The sequence below is a fragment of the Hemicordylus capensis genome, chromosome 10 (genome assembly GCF_027244095.1).
Source record: "Hemicordylus capensis ecotype Gifberg chromosome 10, rHemCap1.1.pri, whole genome shotgun sequence".
Classification (NCBI taxonomy): domain Eukaryota; kingdom Metazoa; phylum Chordata; class Lepidosauria; order Squamata; family Cordylidae; genus Hemicordylus; species Hemicordylus capensis.
This window is the reverse complement of record NC_069666.1, coordinates 2,012,568-2,038,803: the sequence shown is the minus strand read 5'-3', so window position 1 is coordinate 2,038,803 and position 26,236 is coordinate 2,012,568. Positions and strand designations below refer to the sequence as shown.

The following is a 26,236-nucleotide window of genomic DNA, read 5'->3' as shown; positions in this document are numbered from 1 at the left end:
GCACGTGGTCAAGTTTGGGGTGCCTGCTGCTTGGCTTTGGGCCGGATTTCCAGCCCCGGAAAAAAGCCGCTGATGAAACCCTTCTCCTGTGGCAAAAGCGGAGCGCCCCCTCTCTGGAGCGTCTCTCCCCTTGTGCAAGCGCTTTGGCGGGGTTTCAGTTTCCACACTGGCGGCTCTTGCCCAGTGGCGCTCCCCTGGGGAGGTGGATGAATTGGCAATCGAGAGAGGGGAGATAATGTGAGACTGGGTGCCGCTCTCTCTCTCTCTGTGGAAGAAGGTTGGGGATTGTTTATTTGCAGGAAGAGAGGCCTCTGTGGACCTCTAAAAGCCTGACCATGCTGCAGCCCGTGGGGAGGGAGGGAGGGAGGGGGGTCTCCAAATGAGGATTGGTGTCCACAGCCTGGGTTTTCAGGATTGCCTTCTGTGCCCACAAGGTGAGTTTTGCAGCAGAGTAAAGATCCAGCAGACCTGAAGCTCTTGGGAGCCTCTGCTCTGCATGCAGAAGGTCCCGGGTTCGTTCCCTGGCAGCAGCACCTCTAGGTAGGTCTGTGAAAGACGCCTGCCTGGAACCTGGGAGAGCCCCTGCCGGCCTGTGTAGACAGAGCTAAATGGGCTAAGGGTCCGACTCAGTAGAAGGCAGCTTCTTAGGTCCCTATCGGTGAAAGGGTGGAGCGTCCATTGGTCTAAAAACGGGAGGGGACAAGATTGTTTTGAGGCCGATAAGCCTGATTGAAGGGCTTTGGCTTCTCCCTGGCCTGAGGTCAGATTCTTTCTCTCTGCCTCCCCTTTTGCTGCACTGGGCCCTGCTGGAAGCATGGAAAAGGACTGAAAAAGCAAACACATCGCTTGGTTGAGAAGGGGAACCGGAGACGGGGCGTCCCGTTAGTTTGTCCCTTCCTCTCCCCCCCCCCCCCCGCTCCTTTCTTCATTTTCGTCCTTTCTGCTCTGCTTTCCCTCTCTCCCTTTCCCACCATTTTGACCATTGGGGTCAACTTACAACGTGCCATGGCTGTTTCCTCAAAGAAAATACTTTCATGCCACCCCCTGTGGAAATGAGTGGAAAACTGAATTGACTGCAACCTCCGGAGAACATGCGGATGAATGAATGAAGCCTGTTCTGACAGGGGCTCTGTGGCCAGGGAGGAGAGCTGGTCTTGCGGCAGCGGGCGTGCATTGTTGCTAAGCAGGGTCTGCCTTGGTTTGCATTTGGATGGGAGACTACATGTGAACGCTGCGAGCTATTCCCCTGAGGGGATGGGGCTTTAGCTCTGTGGAAGAGCATGCAGAAGGTTACAGGTTCAACCCCAGCAGCAACTCCAGGTAGGGTTGGGAAAGACTCCTGCCTGAAACTCCGGAAAACCGCTGCCAGTCAGTGTAGACTGAGCTAGGTGAACCAAGGGTCTGACTCTATAAGGCAGCTTCCTGTGATCTGAGAACAGCCCAGTGCTTGGGCAGTGCTGGAGGCTGGCCTCTGTCCCAGTGGGTGGAGGTCATAGTCACAGGCATGGGGGCTGCTTTGGTGTAAGAGACCCCTGGACACACGTTTAGGGCGGGGCTGGACTCCTGCCTCTTGCAGCCCAATCCTAATCCTGTTGACTTCCCTGTCATGGCTTGATTATTATTTCAAGTGCCTCTGGGCGGGAACCTGGTGCCTTGGGCTTGGCCGAGTGGCATCCACTCTAATGGCGCTATAGAAGTGCCAGGGCGTAGCAGGGAGACACCTTGGTTGTCCAACAGGAGACGGACTGCCACGTAGGTAGCCCTAGGCTGGTAGTCTTGGCCATGCGCTCCTCGGCAAACAGGGACTGGCTTCCATTCCAGACCTCTCCTTTGAGCCGGGAAACTCTCTGGAGCTTCTGCTCAGGCTCTGCGTAGCGCGTGGAACTCTGAATAAAGCATCATGTGGGGCTGGCCAGTCGCCTGTGACCCAGGTAAGTGTGTGCTGCAGCCGGGTCACACGTGGGTGCCACAAAACAAGGCTGGCCCAAGGCAATGTCGACTTCCACCATGGCTGGTGCACACACATTGTTGTTAATTCCGGTCGCAGCGAAGGTCAGATGGATGGTTTAGAGGCTCCTGCTGTGTGTCTGGGCCACTCCTCAGGAGAACAACCAGCCTTGCTCTGAACATAACCCCCATGGTCAAGTCCCAGGACAAGGTGGGAGCGTCTTGTCGCATCCCTCCAGTTCCCTGTTTTCTGTCCTCGTGACAGGACCAGTTAGTGGAGAAAGAGCCGTGGGGTTGGTGCTGAGGAGTTGCCTGTTGGAGACACAGCAGGGTTTCCTTGACGTGCTTCTTCAGGCAAATATTTAAAGTGCCTCCTGAGCGTTCTGCAGTGGACTGGTAGTCCCTAGACCTCAGTCTGGGCTGCTCGCCGGTTATCTTCTGCAGACAAGCCGAGCGGTTTTTGGAAAAACCCAAACACAGATTTTTTCAGGATGCTAATTTTGGATCCAGCCCACTGTGCATACATGCCTTTCTGGTGTCTTTGGACCAAGGGCGGTCTGAGGACTCAAAAGAGCATAACAAGGACTCCACACAGCCCTGGCTTTTGGTTCTCATGCCCTGGTTGGTCTGGAGGACAATATTGGGCTGGAAATGCTGAATAGGGCTGCATGCCTGGGTGTTACGGGGGTGGTGTCAGCAGCTGTTGGCACTCCGGCTGTTGTGGAACTACAACTCCTATCATCCCCAGACACAATAACTTGCAGTTCAACGACGGCTGGAGGGCCAAAGGTTGCCTGCCTGTGTTTCAGGGAATATCCTTTGCTGGCTTCCCTTCTGCAGCCCTGGGTCCTCTTTAGTGCAGACACCCGAGTTTTGGCCCTGCAGCCTTCTGCATACAGAGCATCCTCTCTACCACTGAGCTCCGAGGTCCTCTTCCTCGCCCTCTTCATGGGAAGGTGCTGTAGACCGAGTCGGACGCCTGGCCTTCTAGCCTGGCATTTCTGCCCCACTGTGGCAGGGTCTTCCCCATCTCCTGAAACCCTTTTAAAGGGGGAGGCGCCAGGGATTGCACCCCAGGCCTGCGATACAGATGATGTGCTCTGCCGCTGCGGGATGACCTACCCTGCTTAAAGTGATCTGATGTGAACATGTAAAGTAGGCTTACGCGGAGTCAGGCCGTGTGTCCGTCTGGCTTGGTATTGTTCAGCAGCGGTTATCCCGGATTTCAGGTGGGGTTGTTGCCCAGCTGTACCTGGAGATGCCGCCAGGGATTGAACCTGGGATCTTCTGCCTGCAAGCAGCTGCGCTAGCACTGGTCTATGGCCCCATCCCCCAAGGGGAATATCTTCCGGTGCGCACATGTAATCTCCCATCCAAATGCAAACCCGGGCAGACCCTGCTTAGCAAAGGGGGCAGTTCGTGCTGGCTACTACAAGACCTGCTGCCCTTGACGTTCTGCCTGCAAAGCCTGTGCCATGCCAGGAGGACCAGTGGGCCTTTCCTTTCCGGAGCAGACACTGATGTCAGTTTCAGGCAAGCCACAGGTCCTCCCGGGATCCTGGGCAGTCTTGGCCTGGACCGTGGATTTTCTTCATTTCCTCTGCAAGCCTTGGTTGCCGGCCATCTGAACCTCTCTCTCTCCCTCCCGCCCCCAGCTTTATGGGGCAACCTCGCCTACTCTTTGCCATCGAGCCGTGACGTGCAGTGCAGGGACCCGCCGGGCCCTTTTCCATGACTCGGAGCCCTCCCTTGCGTCAAAGGGGGAAAGTTGCACCTTCGGATATGCTGGCAATGAGCGTGGTTTCCATCTGGGAAGCCGTGGAGAGTTTGCGGTGCCGTGCTGGGTCACCTCACCCCCCTGCAGCCCGTCCCTTCCGTGCCAGCTGCTCTCGGGCCAGCCAGGACGCTCACCTTGAGCAGCCTCTTTATGGCAGCCAGAGCGAGTAAAGGAGCCGTTTGAAACTAGAAATCTGCAATGAGCTCAAGGGGGTGGGGGGGCCTGTGCGTTTGCCCTGCCCGGTACGGCTTTGCATCCCTGCTCTGAGATGATGAAGTGCCAGGGAGGCATTTCCAGCAGGAAGGCCTCCAAAGATGAAAGTCGTCTTTTCAATTATGGGCTCCCATAATGTTTTCTCATGCGAAGTCGTTTCAGTGTTCCTGCATTCCTCGCATTTCTCGGGGCAGTGAGCGTTTCTATATATCGTGGTGACCTGGTGCCCCCTGCCATCTGAGTGGCTTTCTTGGGAGAAAGGGAGAAGCTCAAGCTTCAAGACCCGCACTGCCGGAGGAGGAGGGTGGCTGCTGGGGCGAGGGTCTTTCTGCTGGTGACCCCCCCCCGCTTTGTGGAAGAGCCTCCTCGCCAGTGAGACTCGCCTGGTGTCATCACTCTGCTCTTTTAGACCTTTCTGTTCACCCAGGCCTTAAAATTATTATTTTTTCAAGTTATTAAAATGTTTTTGTATTTTATTGTAATCTTTTTTGTTTGTTTTTAATGTTCTTTAATTGTGTGTTCAGTTGTTTTTTTTATTGTTGTGAGCTGCCCAGAGAACAATTTGTTTTGGGTTGGCCAATAAATGTAGTGGACACAGAGTCTGCGAGACCCAGGTCAGAATTCCACCCCAGCCATAGACTCATTATGTAGCTTTGCACAGAGGTCACTAGACTGCAGTTTCCCATCTGAAAAGAAATCAGGAATAACTTGCCTGGAACTCTTACACACAGCACGCTTTACCTCGAGTATACTGCAAACTCAGAGTTGTCCCAGAAAACCTACAAACACAGTGAATTTTTTTAACCCAGATATAAATCAGGCTTCACTCTAACATGCTGTGAAAAACCTGAATTGTGTGTGAACTGCTCCCCAATAACTCGCTGGGAGTTCGGGGTAAATCTGACCGATATGTGAATGCACCCTCTCCATTCCGGAGGAGATGCGAGTTAAAGGTCTTTAAAAGCCCCATGTGAAAAACCTCCTGCCTCACAGAGGGTTAGTGTGAGGACAAACACAATGGAGATACAGATATATTAAAATCTTCATTTAATTACAGAGCTAGGTTTTGCAGTTCAGTTCTACCAACTCGTTAGAGTTTTGTATTTTCCCTTCCCTGGCAAAAATCCAAATTCTGCTGCTGCCTGCAGACCCACAAATAGTGACATCTGGTGACAGAACACAGCATTAACTCTCAAGAGTTAGAAGAGAGGAGAAAGAAGGAGCCTCCAGGAGAGCTTTCTCTCTCTCTGCACTTTCAACACTGCTTAGTTCAGATAAGGTAAAGGAGACCGTCAGTATCCATAACTTTGCAAATTGGCCGTTACTTAATATCTGTTCCACGAACTGTTTTCCCCAAGGAAGATGCATTAGTCATGAAATATATAGGACATATGAATGATCAGAGAAGTAGCTTCATGCTCCACTTGTCAGCTGCATTTTGAATATTCAGATTAAGAGCAAAGGTCCCTCCATCTTCTGTCGGGAATTGTCTCCCCAACTCATTCAGTATCTTTGTTCTTTCCTTCTATGGCATAAGTTAAATGGTAGGAAATGAACGTTTGGTAATCCTGAATGCAGCACTGTGCACGGTCAACTCTGGATTTATGTCGTGGGGTGCAGTAAAGCAATCTGTGTGGGTGGTTTTTAGACTTGGCCTCAGTGGAGACGTTAACACCCACAGGGCAGTGCTACCCTGGTGAGCTCTTCTGCACCCCTCGCTTGCAAAATGGTGTGGGGCAGAGGGGGAAGGGTGGTTCGAGCATGTTGCCAGCAGCAGATGCAGCGCTCAGCTGGGCAGGTGTGGTGTGCATGTCTTGGTTTTTGAATGGCCCTTGATGGGCCTGCTCTTTGCTCATTGGCTCAAGCACGACGTGGCTAGCAGCAGAGAGTGCACTCAGCTAGATGGGTCCCAAAGAGTGAGTTTTAAATGGTGTTTACACATCTTTGATTTAGAATCCGTGTCTGCTCCCTTTGGTTGTCAACATACGGGCGGGCTGATACAGAAGAAGCAGGCACTCCTTCCGAAGTGTAAATCGCAATGCCGAAATGCCGTGGTCATGTCACTTCATTGCTGCAGCTCTAGAGGCTGGAGCGTGCTCTCTTTTTGGGAGAGAATGCTGGGATTCTCAGGAATCGAATGAGTGCATGAGATACTTGGTTGGAAGCCGGATAATTGGATTTGTGTTGCGATCCTGGACCCTGGCAGCAGCTGGGCCTCAAGGGCCTCTGACCAGGACCCTTTTTGTTGGTGGTGTCTGTTTATCCACACACAGAATGACTGAGGCTTCTTGTGCTGTTTCCTGAAGTGCACAGTTTTCTCCAGCTTGGGACGGCATGCGGATGTTTAGACCGCGGAGGAAGTAAGCTTGCTGGTTTCTCAGCTCTGTATACAGTGGAGAGCCTTCCAAAATAACAGACTGTTTTCTTAAGTGCCAGGAAAGTTCCAAGGAGCCAAGCCCAGTCTAAGCAAATAATTGGTGGTGTGGGCTCAGGGACTTTTTTTCCCCTTCCCAATTTTGCATTTAACTCAAAGTTGGAAAGCTCTTTTGTTCAAGAGGGAAGCTTCAATCTACTGCTGTGTTTTGAGAGCTGTTGTGGATGGACCTGAGTTCAAATCTCTTCATAGCCATGAAATTCACTGGGTGACCTTGGGCCAGGCCAGTTACCACTTATTGGCCCAACCTACCTTGCAAGGTTGTTGTGAGGAGAAAGTAGGGAGACCTATGTTCACTTCCTTGGGCAGGATCAGCCTGAAATGGAGTGGCTTGCTCTTAAGCTGCCTTTTCTATATGCGTACGTTTTTGCTGCTTTGGTTCAAGCATGAGTAGAAAGAAGGGAGTTCAGCTAGGCAATTCCGCCTGGTGTATTGTTAATCAGAATTTAGAAATCTTTGTGTGTGTTGGTGGAGATTTATTTATTTATTTTTAATGCTCTGCTGAATCATTCCAAGGGATGGCATTCCGTTTTCATGGTTCTGCCCAAAGAACAGAGCTAAACTAATGGGAGGCATTACCATACTGTGTTCCCGGCTTGAAGCAAACAACTTTGTTTTGATGGAGTTTGGGTGGGGTGGGGAGAGTAAATGAACCTGGGTTTCAGAACTGTGCATGACCCTGCTTAGCACCCCAGCTACTGGAGTATAGATCATAGCTGCCTTCTGCCGAGTCAGACCATCTGAGGCTGCAGGCAGGAGCCTCTCTCAGTCCCATCTTGGAGATGCTGCCCGGGAGGGAACTGGGAACCTTCTGCATGCAAGCAGGCAGGGGCTCTTCCCAGAACAGTCATCCCATCCCTGAGGGGAATATCTTACAGTGCTCACACACATAGTCTCCCATCCAAATGCAAACCAGGGCAGACCCTGCTTTGCAAAGGAGACAATTCCTGCTTGCTACCACAAGACAAACTGCAGACACTCCAGCCTCTCCGCTGGCTCTGCGTGTCCAAGTTCTCGTAATTCTGACCCTTCTGCCAGCAGCTTGGCCTTTAAGCAGATCTCTAGCTCGCCCCTGTGGTCAGAACCTCCCCTAGGAATGGCGTTTTTGGGGGCTGTTCTGTAAATTGGTTCTGAATTGCAGGGGAGACTTCTTTGAGAGACCCCTTCCTCTCCCCTCCTCTTTCCTCTTTATCTCCACAGCAGGGAAGCTCTTCTTCATGTTATAATTACCTGCAAACACTGTGGTTTTCTGAAGTGGGGATAGCAGGAGCCCATGGAGTGGGTTTTAAAAAACAAAAAACAAAACTGGAGTCTGTTGCAGTCCCTGGTAAAGCAGGGCTTAAATTACAGGCCTGTCTGTGGCTTTCTCCCTTTTTCTTTCAATTTCCCCCCAAGTTGTAATTTACTTAATGAAATCCTGCTATTTTGTTCAGTAGGGATATCTTTCACAGATGTTGACTTAACCCAGCTTTGGTGTTCATCATCCTCTCCCCACCCCTTTCTTTAAAAAAATGTGAACTCTGCAGTTTCGTTCCCTATTTTTAACAAGTTGGGGATTCTGCTCCAGTTTGCTTAGCAGACTGTGGGTCGTCCCCCCCCCCCACCTCTTGCCTTGGCTCTCACTCCCCCCACAAAAAGCAATAGGAAATCTTAAACAAACCAACCGTAGTAAATAGGCCTTTGGCATCGGTTACCCCTGGGCTCTTCCACCTTTCCTTGCTCTCCCCTCCCTCCTGTGTTTTCCTTCTGGGCCAGGCTGACTTCCGAGTGCAGACACTTCGCCTATTTAAATTTGTCCGCCACTTTGTTCCGAGGGCACACGGCTGCGGGTCAGGGGATCACCGATACGAAAGGGTCCTTGTCCCGTGTCTTGGTCGCTTTATCGGACAGACTGATTGTCCTGACAGCGTGAGAGTAGTCCAGGCCAATGATGTGTGCATTTGGTCAGAGAGATGGCTTGGCTCTCTTGCTTCCAGTGGGGAGGCAATCTGTTATACCTTGTCAGTCATGCCTGTCTCCTGCCTTTCCTCCAGGGAGCTCAGGTTGGGATACTTGGGATTTAAAGGTCCACCTTCTGCCATTCAGCTGTGCCCCCCTTGTTGGGATCATCCTCAGAGGCCCCCATCTATGCCCTGCCACCTGTCTGGGTTGTCCCTGTTGGGACTATAAAGCAGGGCCTTCTTGGTAGCTGCACCCAGACTTTGGAACGCCCTCCCCGCCCAGCTCCTCCTTTTACAGGCATTTGGATTAGAACCATTCTGTTTTGTTTTTTTATATATCACTAGTTTATGTGTTCCCTGAATTCTGGCATTCGCAGTACATTTTCATGTCTCCGTGTTTTTGTTTTAAAAACCCTGGGATTTCCATTAGAAAGGGTTTTGTTTTGTTAAGTCAAAAAGGTTTGGGGTTTCTTCAGTGTGGATGCCAGTCTACAAATGTTCTTTCCTGCGTCTTGTGGTTGCAACATCTTAAGAAGCCGGAGTTTTCTGGCAGGCAGGCTCAGCCTGTGCCCACCGTCTCAGCCAACGCAGGAAGTGGTTAGGCTGGCCAGGAATGTAACTTGCGCCCTCCAGATTAATTAATAACAAGGTCTGGCTCGGTGCCACCCCAGTCACAGAGAGATAAAGCTAACAAAAGGCAGCAGCGCAGGGTGGGAGGAAGGAAGGCTAGGATTTGGCTGAGGCCAGAAGGGAAACTTGAATTGAGGGACTTGATGAGGCTGGTTTTCTTGGACCTTGAGACCAAAATGGTACCCTAGTGCTGAGACTTTACAGAAACGGAGAGCTTGCATCACTGAAAGTGTTGTGCTTGAAAGACGTAGGACATAGGATCAGGGACAGTGGTCGAAATGTTGACTGTTGATTCACATTCAGCTGTTTGGTTCCTGAGGGGCTCTGGAGTCATCAGCAGGAGGTAGGCCATGACAGCAGAGGTGCACAATTTTGCCCCCATTTTTAGGAACATAGGAAGCTGCCAGATACGGAGTCAGACCACTGGTCTATCTAGCTCAGTATTGTCTTCACAGACTGGCAGCGGCTTCTCCAAGGTTGCAGGCAGGAATCTCTCTCAGTCCTATCTTGGAGATGCTGCCAGGGAGGGAACTTGAAACCTTCTGCTCTTCCCAGAGTGGCTCCATCCCCTGAGGGGAATCTCATACAGTGTTCATACACAGCCTCCTGTTCATATGCTGCTAAGGGGACACGTCATGCTTGCTACCACAAGACCAGCTCTCCTCTTCATATATCCCCATGTATAACTAATCTGCGCTGTGCACCAACAAGAAACCTGCCCCAAACTTCCTTGTTGCCATGTTTAAGTCCACCAGCAGCTCCTTGTGGCTAGCATCTGTGCCATCAACCACCTTATCTGCAGTTCCATCTGCCCCCTTCCCCTGGAGGTCAGAGCTTGGAATCTGCACCATACATTCACCTGCTGGGCCCAGCCCATCAGAAGGGCAGTTCCTCTTGACCATCAGCCTGCCTACCAACAGCCCCTTCTGTCGCCTCTTTCTGAGGGGACCATGTCGCCATCTGCCATGGTCCAGACCAGAACTGTCCTAAACACATTCGCAGGTCCCTAATACATGATAACTTTTTGTAGCTTGTAACTGGGAGTCAGTTTTAGCCAAAAAGGTGGATACAAATATAATAAATGAGTAAGGTTTTCCAACATGGGTCCCCAGATGTTTCTGGACTACAACTCCCATCATCCCCAGCCACAGTGGCCAATCACATCTGGGGACCCATGTTTGAGAACCCCTGGAGGAAAGGGGTTGCTTACTTCTTAGGAATACGGCACTGGTATTCTAGGGGTGGGGTAGTGATTAGAATTACAAGGGACCCCTTATGTCACTGCAGCCCCTGTATGACCGTCATACACGCCATCCGATTCCCAGGCTATTGAAATGACAAGTATGCAGATCTGACCCCACCTTCTCCGAGAAATACTTTCCTTGGCTTCTCTGAAATTCCTCCGGTTTTCCGCCTGAGGACCATGGGTCCCTGATCTTCCGCTTCAGGCGAAATTTAGCTGGTGGCTGTGGGTGGAACCTCTTTCTGCCCATCGCCTGGGAACGCTCCCTTGTCTCGCTTTCTGCTTCCAGCTCAATTAGCAGAATTAAAAGGCAAGGAAGGGTCTTGGAGGAAAGGGTGGGAGAGAAAAGGGAGCGTGACGGCTGAGAGCCGGAATGACTTAACCACCCAGGTATGTCTCTAAAGTGCTGGCTTGTGTAAACAGGCAGCTTGGGACTGTGAGAATGCAACGCCAGAGATGCCCCCAACTTCTCACAGGTGCTCCGTCCTGGCCAATCTCTCCTTGTGAGTAAGGCAACAGTGGTGGTGTTGGTGGGGGAGCTTTGGAGGCGAGCAAGCGAGCGAGTGGTAGGCCATGCCGCTTCTAAAAGTTTCCAGCCCCAGATAACTCACTCTGACTCCATTGGAGCTTTTCATGTAATGGGATAGTTTCGGAGGCCGGGCTAACTTGGTTTTATAGTGATGTATTCCAGCTGAAACTTGCAAGGCTGAGGTATTTTAAGTCTACTGGCTTGATGAAAACGTTTTGAAGCATTGTTGGGGTGGGATGGAGGGGGGTTGGCGGTTCATTCCCCCCCCCCCCCCCCGCTTTTTTCTTCTTTTTTTCCTTTTGGGTTAGAGCTGGAACGGTTCCATTTTCTGCTGGGGAATTTTAACTTCTTCCTTACCTAACACTCCGTTGCTAAGGCTGTGGATCAAGGACGGTTCCTCTGCTAGTAAGGAATGCAGAATGTGTGGAGTGCAAGCGCCCCAGGAAGCTGTCGTCTACTGAGTCAGACCCTGGTCCCTGTAGCTCTGTTTCCTCTCCACAGACTGGCAGCAGCTCTCCGAGGTTTCAGGCAGGAGTCTTTCCCAGCCCTACCTAGAGATGCTCCAGGGAGTGAGCCCCGGGGCCTTCTGCATGCCAAGGTCTCCCTGGTTCTAGTCCAGCACTCTTAACCACTACACCATGCTGGCTCTTCCAGTGACCGTTGCTGGTGTCTGTCTTATGTTTCTTTTTAGACTGTGAGCTCTTTGGGGACAGGCAGCCATCTTTATCTTATTTATTATTTTTCCAGGTAAACCACTTTGGAAGCTTTTGTTGAAAAGCGGTATATAAATATTTATTGTTGAAAATAATTGCTTTGCACAGAATGCTGGTTTCTTTGGCCCCCAATGTGGGCTGCTTGGGTGCAAATAATAGCAGTTCTGTTTAATTGTGGACTATACAACTCTGGTTCAAAGGACCTCCGGACAGTCGGATTGAATTGGAAGCCGGCTGTGAACAGTGGTTAGACCCGTACCATTCCTCACCAATCATGCTGGTCTTGTGTCCACTGTTGGCACCCTTTGGAGCAATGTGGTGGTTATAACCAAGGAAGAAAGCCCTTTGGAGGCTCCCAGGTCGCTCTTCTTCCTTCGACTTCCGGTCACTTCCTCTTCTTTCTTTTAAGCACCATTCAGCTGGCATTTCCTCTTGGGAAGCATCTTGCTTTGAGAAGCTGCACCAGTGACCATGAAGGAAATGGTAGGCAAGAGCCAGAGGTGCAGACTGCAGTGTCCACGTCTGATAGCTGAAACTGCTTTGGATTGGAGATGGAGGGACCAGGCCTCTGGGACGAGGAGAGATGTTACAAATTTCGTTCCGAGAAAGCAGAAACCAGCCTGAACAGTTTGCCTGGAACCTTGGCAGTGAGGGTGTGCAGCATTTAAATGGCCCCCTCAGCATGCCTCCCTGTCAGCCCACCCCCCACCCCCCGCCGGCCCGTTGTTGGATGAGTGGTGGAGTCCAACGGCTGGAAGCAAACTCCTCCTTGGCCGCAGATGCAAGACACAGGACCCCTCCCCTCCGAAGCTTTGCTAGATCTGGGCTGGCCACTCTGCTCACTGGTGTCAGGCCTGCAGGACAGGTTCACCTTTTCGGGATTTGTTTGGATATGCTAAGAGATAGGAGAATTAACATGACTCCACCACAGTTGAGGATAGTGGTGCTTTTTCTTTGGCAGTGAGAGATGGCTGGGAAGAAAGAGGCTTTGACGGGGGGGGGCAGAGTTATCCCCCCCCCAATGCTTTCCCCAGGTGTGGCCTCTTCTGTGGAACCTCTTAACCAGCTCCTTTTTCTGTGCGTTTAAAAAAAAAAAATTGCCTCCAGGTTGTAGAGTTTCTTTCTCCCCCACCCCCCCAAAAGACACCCCTGATATCCTTCCTTAGCAAAGGGGGAGACTGCCAGGAGGAGGTTTCAGCAGCCCTGGTATCAGCAGTAAAGTTGTGCCGTCCAGTCGGTGTTAACTCTTGGCTACCACAAAACCCTGTGGTTGTCTTTGGTAGAATACAGGAGCGGTGTACCATTGCCATCTCCTGCGCAGTATGAGATGATGCCTTCCAGCATCTTCCTATATCGCTGCTGTTCGAGTCTGGGAAACATACCAGCAGGGATTCGAGCCAGCAACCTCTTGCTTCCTAAGCAAGTTTCTTCCCCGCTGCACCATTAGGTGGCTGGTGTCAGAAGTACAGCTATCTAAATGCAACATCCCTCTGAAGAGTGTGGGGTGTTTCCGTTGCCTCTTTCTCCTCCATCTTTCTCTCTTCCTGCTCCTTCTGCTTGAAGATGCTGCAATGAAGGTTTTTTGGCCTTTTCCCAAGTTCCGCTCCCTCCGCCGCCCCGTCGTCTCCACCCCCACCCCCCCATGCCTCTATAGAGAGCCAGGTTTTCACCAGCTCTGGAAGGCATCTCCTCATCACTCTTGTTTTCATTCTTATGGCAAAGGGGCCAGACAGGTCTCTTTTAGGGAAGGTGTTCCAGAGTGTCAGTGCCACAACCCCAAAGACCCTGTTCCATGTCCGCACTGCTCCTTTGGAGCTGGGCCTCAGTTGCTGAACAAAGTGTGCAGAAGGGCTGTGTTTGCAGGAGAAGGTAACTGGGATGCAGGAACGTAAGAGCCCTGCTGTCTCATAGGAACTGCCTCCTACCCATTCAAGCCATTGGCCCATCTAGCTACATATTCTCTGCACTGGTGGCTCCAAGAACGCTCTCGAAGGTTCAAGGCCGTAAGACAAGCCCTGTTGCATCAGACTGAAGGCCCATCTAATCAGCACCCTGTTTCTCCCAGTGACCAACCAGGTACGCCAGGGAAGCAGGGGAAAGAGGGCAGCCACCCCACTCCCCTGTCCCGTAGGTCTTCCAAGCACCTGGTGTTGGGGGGCATGCCCATATTGTTGTAAACCACCCAGATATTGTTGAAAACCGCCCAGAGATACACCTTTGGGGGCGGTATATAAATATGTTAAATAAAGAAATAAATGCCGCCTCTGATCCTGAGGGAAACCTACGGCTGTCCAAGCTCATCGCCCATGCGGGGACCTTCTGTACGCAAAGCAGATCCCCTCCTACTGAGCTACAGCCCCATCTCCAGACCAAAGAATTGATTGAGGGATGGAGTGGGGTCAGACCAGAGGCTCCTCAAATCCAGCATTCCTGTTTGCACCAGCAGATGCCCCTGGGTAAGCCCAGCATCAGGACATGAAGCAGTCCTCCTCAACTTTGCACACACACACCCCCAACAAGCAGCTGGTATTCAGAAGTATCCTGTGGTACAAATGTGATTTACAACCACTCTCAGTATACTTCTTGCTTGGTAAGCCCTATCCAGCTCGCTGAGATTTCCTTCCGGGTGTGACCCTATTTGGAACCCGGCTGGAAATGTGGATTCTTTGCATTTTACTCCAGACTCAAATTCAGAATCCCACCCTCCACCCGACTAGTTTTCGGGGGGGGGGGGGAATCTTTAAGATTCAGTAGCAGTTTGTTTAAAGGAGAGAGAAAACACCCCTCAACGCAACACAGCAGCATTCTCTGTATGTATCTAATGGGCCGGTGGTGCTTTGGAAGGCGTGTAAAGGGTTAAGTAGACAAAGCAGCCCTTAATTGCTCCCAGACTCCAGAATTTACAGACGAAAAACCACCTCCCAGCTCAGCTCTACTGTAGCTCCGAGGCAGCTGGCGTGACTTGGAATAACAGGGCACACAGCATTGTTCATTTCCAAGCGGCTGGGGGATGCATTTTAATCTTGAGGCCGGTACTAGGCAAAGCAGGAGTGCTCTTGTCCACTCAGATGCCCGGGGGAGCACCCCTGGTTGGTAGAGTCGCCCTCTCTGTTTCAGCATACTGGCTCTTCTTTGGTGCCTGAACCAGAGACATTTAGCTGGTTGAGCTTTTTCTGACGGGGGAAATAGCTCAGTGATATTGGCAAGCGTTGCTCCTCTGCATCTGCTCTTGAGGAGGGCGGAGGTTGCCAGTGATGGGGGACCCCTTCCTCTGCCTGAGTCTCTGGAGAGGCAGTCACAGCAGGCAGTGGCCCGAGTCAGGATCAGGCAGCTTCATGTGGTCATAAATAAAGGGGTGCTCTCTGAAATGCTTGTGGGGTGCAGGGAACACCCCTTATTTCCGGGCCTGGCTGGCCCCAAACCTTTTGCCATGCCAGGGGCTTCCCTGCATTATTGGTGCTCCAGCATCCTCTGGGCCATGGGAAGAGACCTGGGGGTGCATCTTCCGAACTGTGCACCATTTTCCTTTGGCACCCCAAATGCTAAGAGTTGCTTGTGCCTTTGGGCTGGTCCGGCTCTGGGCAGAGGTGGAGACATTTCTGCAGGTGGGCGGCTGCTGGGCTTTATTCTGGTGCAGCTCTTATGCCCCTTGGGGACCGAGGGCCTCTTTTCCTTTCCACTTGGAAGCCTGTGGCGCCCAGCCTTCAGATAGGTCAGGCGCATGGCTAGGGGCTGCCCGTGCTTGTTCCTTGGCCTTGCTCCATCTCTGATCCAACAAGCCTTGCAGGACCACCACCGCTTGTAAGACCAGCATGTGCAGCTCAGAGAGAGTGAGCCATGCAGGCGGTGGGCAGTGCTGGCAGTATCGTAGGGCTGGGATTGGGGGTGGCATCGTTGGACACCTGCAGAGGGGTTATGGGAGCTGTAGTCCAAAAATGGCTGGAGGGCCAGAATTGAGTAGGCCTGCCTTAAGGGGTTGGGTCTGCTCTGGGAAGAGCACTTGCATGCAGAAGGTTCCCAGTTCCCTCCCTGGCAGCATCTCCAAGATGGGGCTGAGAGAGACTCCGGCCTGCAACCTTGCAGGAGCCACTGCCAGCCTGTGTGGACAATACTGAGCTAGAGCGACCAAGGGTCTGACTCAGTAGAAGGCAGCGTCCTGTGTTCCTCTGCTGTGTAGCAGAGCGTATCACCAAGTGGCTCTGAGCAGAGGCGGCAGTTTCCTCTCCTCTCGGAAGACCCTGGTGGAACTCTGCAAGGACCAGAAGCCGCTCTTTGCTCTCGGAGGCCAAAGCAAACAGGTCGCAAGGACATGGCGCTGTGCCAGGGGCGAGCTGGAGGCCTTCACCACTCGTGTGACACCCACGCCGCTCCCCACCCCCCTCCAGCCCTTCCAGTCGTCTCCCCTGAACGACTTCCAGAGTTTGGCTGGGATTCTTATCTTCTGCCACAAGCTTGGGCAATTAAGCTGCATCTGGGCTTCTGATGCCTTCTTCCTCCAAGCGGAGGCTGAGCACCAGGTCCTTGAGGGAAAGCTCATCTCCAGAGTCCAGACCCACAACCTCCAGAATGTGCATTTTCACCCACTCCTATCTTTAGGTTCCACAAGTTTATTTTTAATTTTTATTATTATTAGCAGTTTACAGTTAAAATGCTCACAAAAGGCTGGTGACCGTCGGGGCTCTTGGGTGACAGGAGAGATGCCAACCCACCTGACCAGCCTTCTTGTTGACATGCCAAGGCTTCTCTTCCAGGATGGGTATCACTTTGGGTGGTGGGGGCAGGCCAACCATTAGAGACCTGATTTTTAGCACGTCAAATATATCTAGAACTAGAACATTAAGTTGTTTTGGGATTTCAGACTCCAGGATAGACCGTCAGGGTGATCAGAGAACCAATATTCTGCCCAAGAGGGAACAGGCCAAAAACTTAGTTCATACCAGCCACTGGAATGCAACCTTTTCTAAGCAGGTACAGTTGAAGCCACCTAATGGCACAGTGGCGAAATGACTTGACTAGCAAGCCCAGAGGTTGCCGGTTCGGATCCTTGCTGGTATGTTCCCCAGACTATGGGAAACAACTATATCGGATAGCAGCGATATAGGAAGGTGCTGAAAGGCATCTTCTCGGACTGCGTGGGAGGAGGCAATGGTCAATCCCTCCTGTATTCTAGCAAAGACAACCACAGGGCTTTGCAGTTGCCAGGAGTCCACACCGATTCAAGGGCACACTTTGCATTTACAGCATGAGAGATTAACGGAGGGTCAGGTGACTTGCAACTGACCAATGACTGGGCTTGTGCCAAGTATGTGACATCCAGCTCCTCCTAGTCCCCACTCTCTTAACACCCCACCCCCTTTATTGGCTATCCGGTTTCAACCTTTGCCTTCTATGGGAAATTTGATCCAAGCCTTTTCCGATTTTTGGCTTCATCAAAGGCAGTTGTGGCTGGGAGTCACGGGAGCTGCAATCCAACCACATCTGGGGCCCCAAGGTAGACCTTTATTTATTTAGTCAGTCCGATTCCTGCAAGCTCCTAGCTGTGTTGTCATGTGAGCACCCATATGGGAAGATTCAACTTGGTTCTTGAGACTTGCAGGACAGAAGACTTGCTCTAGAAGCTCAAGATAAAGTGATCTGCCAAATTAACATTGGCAGATGAACTGTGGAAGAAAAGCTATCTTCATGCATGTATTTTTATTTTTTAAAGCTGTTTTTCCTGTGACGACTACTCTCCGGGAGCCCCAGGCAGCAACACATGAGACCATTCTTTCTCACCCCCGCCGGAGTCCCTGCTCCCTTGCATTTTCTGGCGGAGAGCTGAGGGGAGCTCCATTATCTCCCCCCCCCCGCCTTTCCCCTTAAAAAAAACAACTGTATAGTTACAACTCAACTTAAACTCTAACAAAGCCGTGCAATTCAGAAATTGTCCCCTGGGCAAGCGAGGTCTGTTTCTCTTGCCAGTGTAACTTGAGAATGGAAAGGGGAGGGGGGCGGGAGAGGCGGTGGGGCGGGGTGTGTGTGTTAGGCCTCTGTTTTTGAAATCCGGCGAGTCAATAGAACCTCTCAAGCAAAATGATGGCATCAGCTTGTGTGCGAGTTAATCGGAGCTGATGGCATGAAGGCAGAGGGGTCGTGAGGCCGCGGTCTTGTGATAGATTGTCAGGGAGCTGAATACCAGCCTGAGAAGCCCGGTGCCCCGTCCGTAGCTCCAGGACTCCTCTCCGCCCAAAGAATGTGTGGCTGACGTTGCGCGGCCAGAACTCCAACGGCCAGTCCCTGCACGCAGCGAGGAGCAGAGGAATTGTTGTCTCTTAATGTTCTGTTTGCTTATTTATTTAAGCATGGCATTTCTAAGTAGCTGGATGCTAGGGCCAGCAAGAGGATGTGTTTCGTGCTGAACCGTTCGGGAAGGAAAGGAGTCTGTCTCTTGACACATTGAATTCCTAAAGGAAAGCGTTTTGGAGAGTTTCAGGGAAGCGCTTGTAACAGTGGGGTGCATCCATCCCATGTGTGTGTCGGGGGCTGGTGGAGTTTTGCACCTCCTTAATAGAGTTAGGGGTGTATGTCAGGCCTTGCCAAACCTCCTTTGGCTCTAGGAGACAGCCCCATACCTTAGGAGCCAGATAATGGACACTTGTCAAAATTACTGCACTTGGTGGTGGATCTTATGGAAAGGGAGGGTGAATGGAAACAAGTCTGACCAGGGCAAATAAAACTCTGCCTCTGAATATCCTAGTCTAGACGTGATGCTTGAATTTCTAGGTGCCCTGACTCCTCGGTGCCTGGGATGGGTCAAGCCCTGATGGATGTTCCCCAAGTGCTTGAAAGTTGGGCGGTGCTGGGGATGTGACCCAAATGGGGTACCTCTGTGGGGACGGGGAAGAGCCAAGCAAAAGGCCCAGCAACAGACTTGCCACGGAGAGGGTGTTTGTTTATCTTACGGTCATCCTTGGAATCCCCCAAATGGGTTTTTGGAAAAGAGCTGGTTAAGCCTTCCAGATTACTTTTTTTTTTTTTAAAGAGGCTGCTTCACCTTTTCGGGGGGCCCTTTTAAGGATGTGAATTCCTGGGCTGAGCTGTCTCCAGGCAGTTCTGTTCAATACAATCTTTGAAAAAGACTCCAGTTATCATTTTGCCCAAAACACGGACAGGCAAGGGAGGAGGCGGTCTCTCCTTTTTAAGCCTGGGTCCTCGATGGAAGCTAATCTAGTCCAGCTTAACTGTTTTATGAATGGCACAGCCAGGGTTACTTTGGGGTAGATGGTGTTTGGGTAATGGGGGTACTTAAGATACCGTTGTTGATTGGAGGCCTGCCTTCAGTTCCATGGCTTTAAACCTGTCTGCCATTTTGTTTCTGTTTCTCCTAGATGCCAGTATGTCCCCAGATGCTCTTAAACAAAGCCATTGGTGCAGCGTTGCCTACTGGGAACATCGGATGCGTGTGGGGCGCCTCTACACAGTGTACGAACAGTCTGTCAGTATCTTTTATGACCTACCTCAAGGAAACGGCTTCTGCCTCGGACAGCTGAACCTGGAGAACAGGAGCGAGACTGTCCGCCGGACTCAGAGTAAGATTGGCTATGGGATTTTGCTCAGCAAAGAGCCAGACGGCGTGTGGGCTTATAATCGCAGCGAACACCCCATCTTCGTCAACTCCCCAACACTGGACATTCCCAACTGCCGGACTCTGATTGTGCGCAAGGTAATGCCTGGCTATTCCATCAAGGTCTTTGATTATGAGAAATCTTCCCTCCTGCACCACACCACTGACCTGGAATATCCGGATGGGCCTTTCGACCCAAACAGCGTCCGGATCAGTTTTGCAAAAGGCTGGGGCCCTTCCTACTCCAGACAGTTCATCACCTCTTGTCCGTGTTGGCTAGAAATCTTGCTCAACAACCACAGATAACCGTCGGCCTTCGAGGAGCGCCCGGTGGAACTCAGACAATCCCCAAATATCATCTACCTAGATTTAATATAAAGTTTTATATATTATATGAAAATATATATTATACTTGTAATTATGGAGTCATTTTTACAATGTAATTATTTATGTATGGTGCAATGTGTATATGGACAAAAAATGGAAAACGCACTTTGGCTTATAAGTCTTTCAGTATAGTTTGGTTTTTTTAAGGAGGAAAAAATTATACAGCAAACATTGGACTAGTACCATGTTTTGGCTGTATGGTTTTTGTTTTGTTTTTAAAATAGTAATACCCAGACAAACAGCTAATACCAGTCACTCATTGATAATAAAGTATTTGCATTATAGGTTCCCCCCCACACACACACTGTCTATTTTTTAAAGCAAGAATAGATAGTGGAAGGAGCTGTATTTTTATGATATTAACTACATGTTCTCTGCCGTCTGGCCTCTGGTATTCTAGAGTCCAAGGTGGAAGTTTGGTGTCTGTATCTCTGCGAATATTCTCTTCTCCTTCCACCTCAAGTACCCAGCATTTCCCTTACCTAGAGAGCTTTTGCCCTGAAATGAAGATGGTTAGTAACAAGATCATCCCTGTGGCATAGACACATACACTACCCAGCTCCTTACCATGGAGCATGCTCCAGACTAGGGCTTCTGAAACTAGCCATAGTGAGTCTCTTCTGTAACAAGAACAGTTGTGGCACATAACGGCTACTTGTTGTTGTTTTTGTCCCTGCAGTGAAGGTAGCAGCCTATGCTAGACAGGAATGGTGCTAGAAAGCCTTTCCATGACCTGTGCTGTAGCAAACGCAGGGCTATTTCTTGAACTGATGGACTGCATGCAAAACCTCTTTTCTGAAATGTGGTGCCAAACTAACTCAAGGAAAGCTAAATTCTGCAATCTGAATAAGCCATGCAAATTACCATATAGTTCCATATTTTCCAGAATTTATTCTGCCCGTGCTGTTCATTTGGAGGACAAGGCCTGAAGTCACCTCCCCAACCTGAAAAATCTTACCCTTCACCTCCCCTCACCCCAGTTTCCAAAATTTCAGCAGCCACGGTCTCTTGTTTCAGGCTTAGCTTTGCAGCTTGGGATTTGGGGTGAAGAGGGTGAAATGAAGGATTTTCTGGAAGCTGAATGTGGCTCCCAGTAGCACATCCCATTCATTTGCTCACTCCGTAACAAGTTATGCCCAGTGTGATTTATAATACCTAAGACAGCAACCATGGTAAATACATGCCAAAATACAAACCTCAAAATACCAAAACATTTCCAAAACAAATCAATAACTAACAGCAGAGCAGCACATAAAAAAATTTAAAGTAAACATTTCAGAACAATAGTTAGCAAATACAATAATGATTCATCTCTAAAACATCTTTAAAAACAAAAAACTAAAGCTGCAGCAAAAGATCATATCAACTCCTCATAAATAAGTAGATAAATTCCACAATGGCAGAATTGACCCAGTCTTGGGTCAAGCTGCTGTCAGACAGTTTCCTCAGTTATTTTTGCGGGATCAACTCCTCTGAGGTTGTGAATGCTGATCTTTGCTCACTAGAATCGAAAACGGTCAGCATTCCAGGATGTGGTAAACCTCCTATCTCCCTATGTGGTTAAAAGAGAGAGGCACACTCTGTGCAACCATGTTGGGGAAAGCCTCGCTTTGATGTGTCTCCTCTACCTGTTTGCGCCGAGTCCTCCTTTATGGCAGGAGGGGGGCCTCTATGTCCCTTGGGAGCTTTCGAACTCGGTGTTTCAGGGACCCTCGCAAGACCTTTGGGGTGATTCTGCACAAAAGCGGCAACGTTTCCTACCAGACCTTTTGTACAGATCTTGGTTAAAAGGTCTCTGGTTTAAGCGAAGCATTCCAAGACTACATTAGTGATTTTAAAACAAAAAACTGTGGTGCTCTTCTGAATAACAGCACAATGGAAAATGAAAGCAAGAATCCAGGCAGCAAGCAAAGGTTGCTTCCAAGCTGTCCTCAGGTTGGTTGGTGTGTGTGGGGGGGGGGTTGTTTTTAACAGGTAGGCCTTACGACATCTGAATCTTGTGTCTATCGTGTTAAACAGTCCGTGTTCTCTCCCTCTCCTCCTCTTTCCCCCGCCCTCTCCCACAACCCCAACCGCTTCCTGTTCTGGGTCATCGGCTATCAAGAATTTCACCCTCTTCAGCCTGATTGGTACTGCAAACCCCCCCCCCCCCGGTGCTTCGGTTCAGCTATACAAAAATTTAATTATAAAGGGCACCATTCCCCCCGCCCGGCCATCCTGCACCAGTTCCATGAGCAAGTTCATCAAATCCCTTTTTAATGAAGGTTTTAACGCAGCATCTGAGAAGCATTACCCAACTCCCGTCTTCCAGGGGGCGGCTCCTGCTTCCAAACCCAGCGGCTTGTTTATAGCAACCGGTTTGTGCATCCAGAGAGGCTGCAGAGGGGGAGCTCCGAGCGATGTAACTCAAGAAGCTCTTCAGAAATGGTGTCTTTTCTTCCTCCGTGCCTTCCCTGTTCTCAAGCACGCTCAAACACCGCCCAAGAGGGTCCTCTGAGGGGAGGGCCGAAGGAGTGGACGTCCCACTCACCGTTGCGGAGTGATGCAAGGAGCAGCCCTCAGCTAGAGCCCTCTCTGCTGCTGCTCAGGATCCTTCTCCCCTCCCAGGTATTCTGCCCCACAACTAGAGCAAGAGAGTCCCTCCTACGGACTGGTTTTTCATATTCATGCCCTGCTCTTCATCAGCCCACATTACTGCGTGGGATCCTTGAACCGGAGGTGCCAGGGGCTGCACCTTGAACCCTTGCGTGCAAGCTGTGGGCTCTGCCTCTTGAGTCCTGGCCCTTCCCTGCAGGCACAGATCCTGCAGATGGCAGGAGAAAGGTCTGCACAAGCCTTGCCCGAACACAACGTCTAACCAGTGAGCCCTGCTCTATCGGGGTTCTTTCCAAGAAGATGGCTGTCGGGCAGATTGCCGGTCCATCAAGCGCAGTGCAACAAGCCCCCAGGGTCTTTCCCATCCACAGCAACTAGTTTCTTTTGAACTGTCGATGGCCTGGATTGAAGCTGGGGCCTCTTGCATGCCAGGCCTGTGCTCTGCTGCTGAGCTGTCACCACCCTCCAGTGCGTTGGACTGCAGCCCTCCTTGTCCTCTGCCCACCGCTTCTGTTCCCAACACACACACACGCACTCCACCTCCTTCCCTCTCGGTACTCCAGACTTGGACTCTCTCAGCCCTGTGGGAAGGGCACAAGCTCCCACCGGCAGACCGTCCAAGAGCCTCTTCCCCAAAGACAGCCTTACTCACACTTGACCCTTGGGGCAAGGCTCCGCTCCCTGCTCCATCTCCCGAGTCTCTTATGACTCAGCCCTCCTTGCCGCTGGATTCACAGCTTGCCCAGCACTACCCGCAAAGTAGCATCTATGCTGTGGGAACAGCTCGGGGTTGCTCTGGTGGAAAGAAAAAAGAAAAGAAAACATAAAAACTCCTCTGGCTTGCAATTATATTGGATTCTATTAAATTAAAACACATAGCACATATATTACACAATAAACCACAGCTATTTCATGGCTCAAATTAAGTTTTATTTGGGCAAATTACAAGCTTTCTTACAGTTGTGCCTTTGTGAAAGCCAAATTCTTTTTAATAAAAAGCTAACATATTTGGCAGGCTCTCTTCAAGTGTGTATTCCCCATAATTGCATGTGTGAATGTATGGTATAAACTTCTGTTTTCCAGGTTGTGCAGAGGCTCATTATCTGCTCTCATTTAGGATGGATTCCATTGGAGGCAGTTTCTTCCTTGCCTCCACCCTCTTTGGCTGAAAACAAACTCTCCCTCCTATGTTTATGAGGGGAAAGTACATGCCATATACTCAGGCTCATTAGAAAGTGGCTGGCATTTCCCAGAATTCTTGAGGCAATACAACTCGCCAACCTACTTTCTGATGCCTGTTTTGCATGCACTTCTTAGCAGACCAAAATAGTAAAACAAAACCCAGGGTGGATAGCTTTAGGGTGAGGTGGGGAAAGTGAAACCTGAATGAGGACGCGACCTGAGAAATGTTCACAACATTGCTTTGTGTTAGTGACACAGTCTAGTACACTTATCCCATTCTAAAAAAACAAAAACAAAACATCATTCGGGTTTGGAATCCCTCATACACAGTCCCCCAAACAAAGTCAGAAATATACCAACCAAGCCTGCAAACCAACCTACAGCAGAGGGAAGAAGAGGTTACCGATGACAATATTCAGCTTCCTTTTCCATTCTTCTTTGAACGTAGTTGCCTTGCGTATCACTTATGGACTTACCCAAATGGACTGTGCCAATTTTTTCAATATCGCCAGATTCCTTAATTATCACTCCCTTAATCTTGGAATTTGTTTTGCTATCCAGCACTTGGCATATACATTCTGGCTGTCAATATAATATGAAAGACCTAATTTCTTTAGCTTTGGACACCTTTCCCTTGCCTGGCCCATATTTTTTCCCCAGGGCACATTAAGACAATGGTTTCCAGGGGTTGAGAAAAGTGGTTGTGTGGATGAAGCCAGAGGGTTTTTCTTACTTTCTGCTGGGCATGCAAGCGGGATCTTCCTGTGATGGCCTTTCCACAGAGCTAGACCCTGTGCAAAGCCACCTTTCAAAATCCTTGGTGTATGCAGTATCTTGAGATTGGGGTGAATGCAGGTGGGTTTGGAGCTCATCCCAGTTCTATGATTCATGGGGAAGGACAGGTGTTGTGTATGCCATGATTCAGTGAGAAAAGCCCCCAAATGTAGCACTGAGTGCTGAATCCAGGTTCTTAAGAACCTTTTCTTTTTAAAGGACAAGTTTCTAACCCTTCTGGTGTCAAATTGGAAGTGTAAGAGTGATGCATGGGAAGAGGCTGAAAGCAGAAGAGTTACTTGGGGGGGGGCTTTGGTGTCATTAAGGGGTCCCTGCCTTTCTTTCTGACCAGAAAAAGCAGTATAAATGGTGAAGGTGCCTAATTATTGGGGGGAAACCCTGCAAATTTGCTTAAACTGCATCATTTATAGAGCCATTTTTTTAGGACACAATCTGGGTTGGCATGGGTCATTTCCCCTCTTCCTTCCTCCACCCCCACCCCCACCCCCACCCCAAGCACAGAGTCCTCTTCATTAGATGATGTTGTAACTGTTAGCTGCATGGTTGGTAACACATTATGGGGAATATTTCTGTCAGTATTTGTGGGGGTTTCAGGAAGCATGAAGGTTGGGGGAGTTCATTTAGAAGAGCAATTGCTCTGACCTTTATCAGTGCATCAGCAATCATTACAAGTTTGCTCGTAGCTTAGCTGGTAAGCACAGACCCATTACCTTTAAAAAAAAAAAAAAAAAACCCTCACAGTTTCTAGGAGGATGGCTCAGAAATCTGTGTGGTTGCCCAAAGAGAACCAAGTTTCTGTTGTTTAACGTACAACATCTGAAACTATGTGTGTGTGTCCCGGGAACATGCGCACTCAGTCACATTGTGGTATTGGGGAGTTATTTGATACCTTACTAGAACTCTGCTTTGGAATGAAAACCACAACCCTGTTACAAAGGTTGTACATCAGATCAGCCGTAAGGAAAGGGGCGCTCCCTCCTTTTGAGATGTGTGAAGGGGCTGGGGAAGAAAATACTCAGCCCGTTTTCTATAGAAATGGGTCCCCCCCCCGCTTCTTTTTCTTCTTTTTCACCCTCCCTGCAAGGAGGGCAGTCAACCATGCTAAATGAATAGTGCAAAGCCATTAGCTGCCGCTGCTGATTTTGAACACACCAGACTTTCTAAACTGGGGGAACAGCAGAGAGGGTTCTTAGCGGTTCGTTATTACCCCAAACAAAGTGCTGGTGTTAAGCAGGGCAGGAGTATGAAGCAAGCAGGGCAGGACCACCACCTCAGGATCTGCAGAAATGAGCCCAATCCTGTTTAATGCCTCCTTTCCTGGTGCAGCCTGTTCCAGGAGATGCCCAGAGGAACCCCATATGGCAGGTGTTCCCAGGCTTGGGTTGTGGGACTACAGCTCCCATCATCCCCAGCCACAATGGCTACAGGTCATCGAGAATGGCCACTCCAGTCTCTGGATGCCACCAGCTCACCTGGAGATGACTCAGGATCAGGTCTTCTCAGTAGTCAATCCTGGGCTGGGCTTAAGGTCATTAGCATCCTCTAAAAGAGCCCTACTGATCCTTTTTAAAAGGCTGGCTTTCAGTGGCTTTTAAATGGTTTCCACTTTTAATTGTTTTCATGGGGTATTTATTTCGTTTTTATTCATGTGAACCAGCTGGAGCCATTTGGAGTAGGCAGTATACAATTTTATAAATAAATAAAGATTCCCTGCCATATGAACTTACCTCCTACTGAGACGGACCTATCGGTCCAATCATGTATGTTCTGCTGGGCGCTTTCCAGACTAGCCACTCAACAGCAGCAAAATGCTTCCATTCAGGCAAATCTTATTTGAAAAGTAAACAGCAGGGGGAGCAGTCTCATGAAAACTAACAACCTGAAAAAACAGCAACTTTCTTACGCCGGATATACGACATCCTTGCTCTATATCACAGCGATTAAATTCAAAACAAGGCATTGGAAATGTGAACAGCACCCTGCTGTCCCCGTAGGGACTGTGGTGTCACAACAAAGGAAGAGTGGAAGCACACTTCCGAGAGACGTCGTGATACCGTTGCAGGGTCTAATCTGGAAAGCGCCCTGGCCACAAGAGATATCACTCTCTGTTCTGCCCAGCAGTGACTTTCCAGTAAGATGACATGCCATTTGTATAGTGCTGCTTCACATGCATTATCTTGATGCAATCCTGGCAGCAACTCCGTCAAGCAAGCAAGCATGATTATCCCCATATTGCGACTGAGGCTTA

The 26,236-nt window shown here is 50.0% G+C and overlaps 1 protein-coding gene across 1 annotated transcript in view; it reads left to right on the top strand.

Annotated features, from left to right (window-relative positions):
- The window catches only part of SMAD6 (SMAD family member 6), a 52,391-nt gene extending 32,675 nt beyond the window's left edge, over positions 1-19,716 (top strand). Inside the window, exon 4 of the mRNA XM_053272019.1 lies at positions 18,794-19,716. Coding sequence (XP_053127994.1) covers positions 18,794-19,335 — 542 coding nt within the window. The 3' untranslated portion in view covers positions 19,336-19,716. The remainder of the gene's footprint in view (positions 1-18,793) is intronic.
- Positions 19,717-26,236: the final 6,520 nt, after the last annotated feature.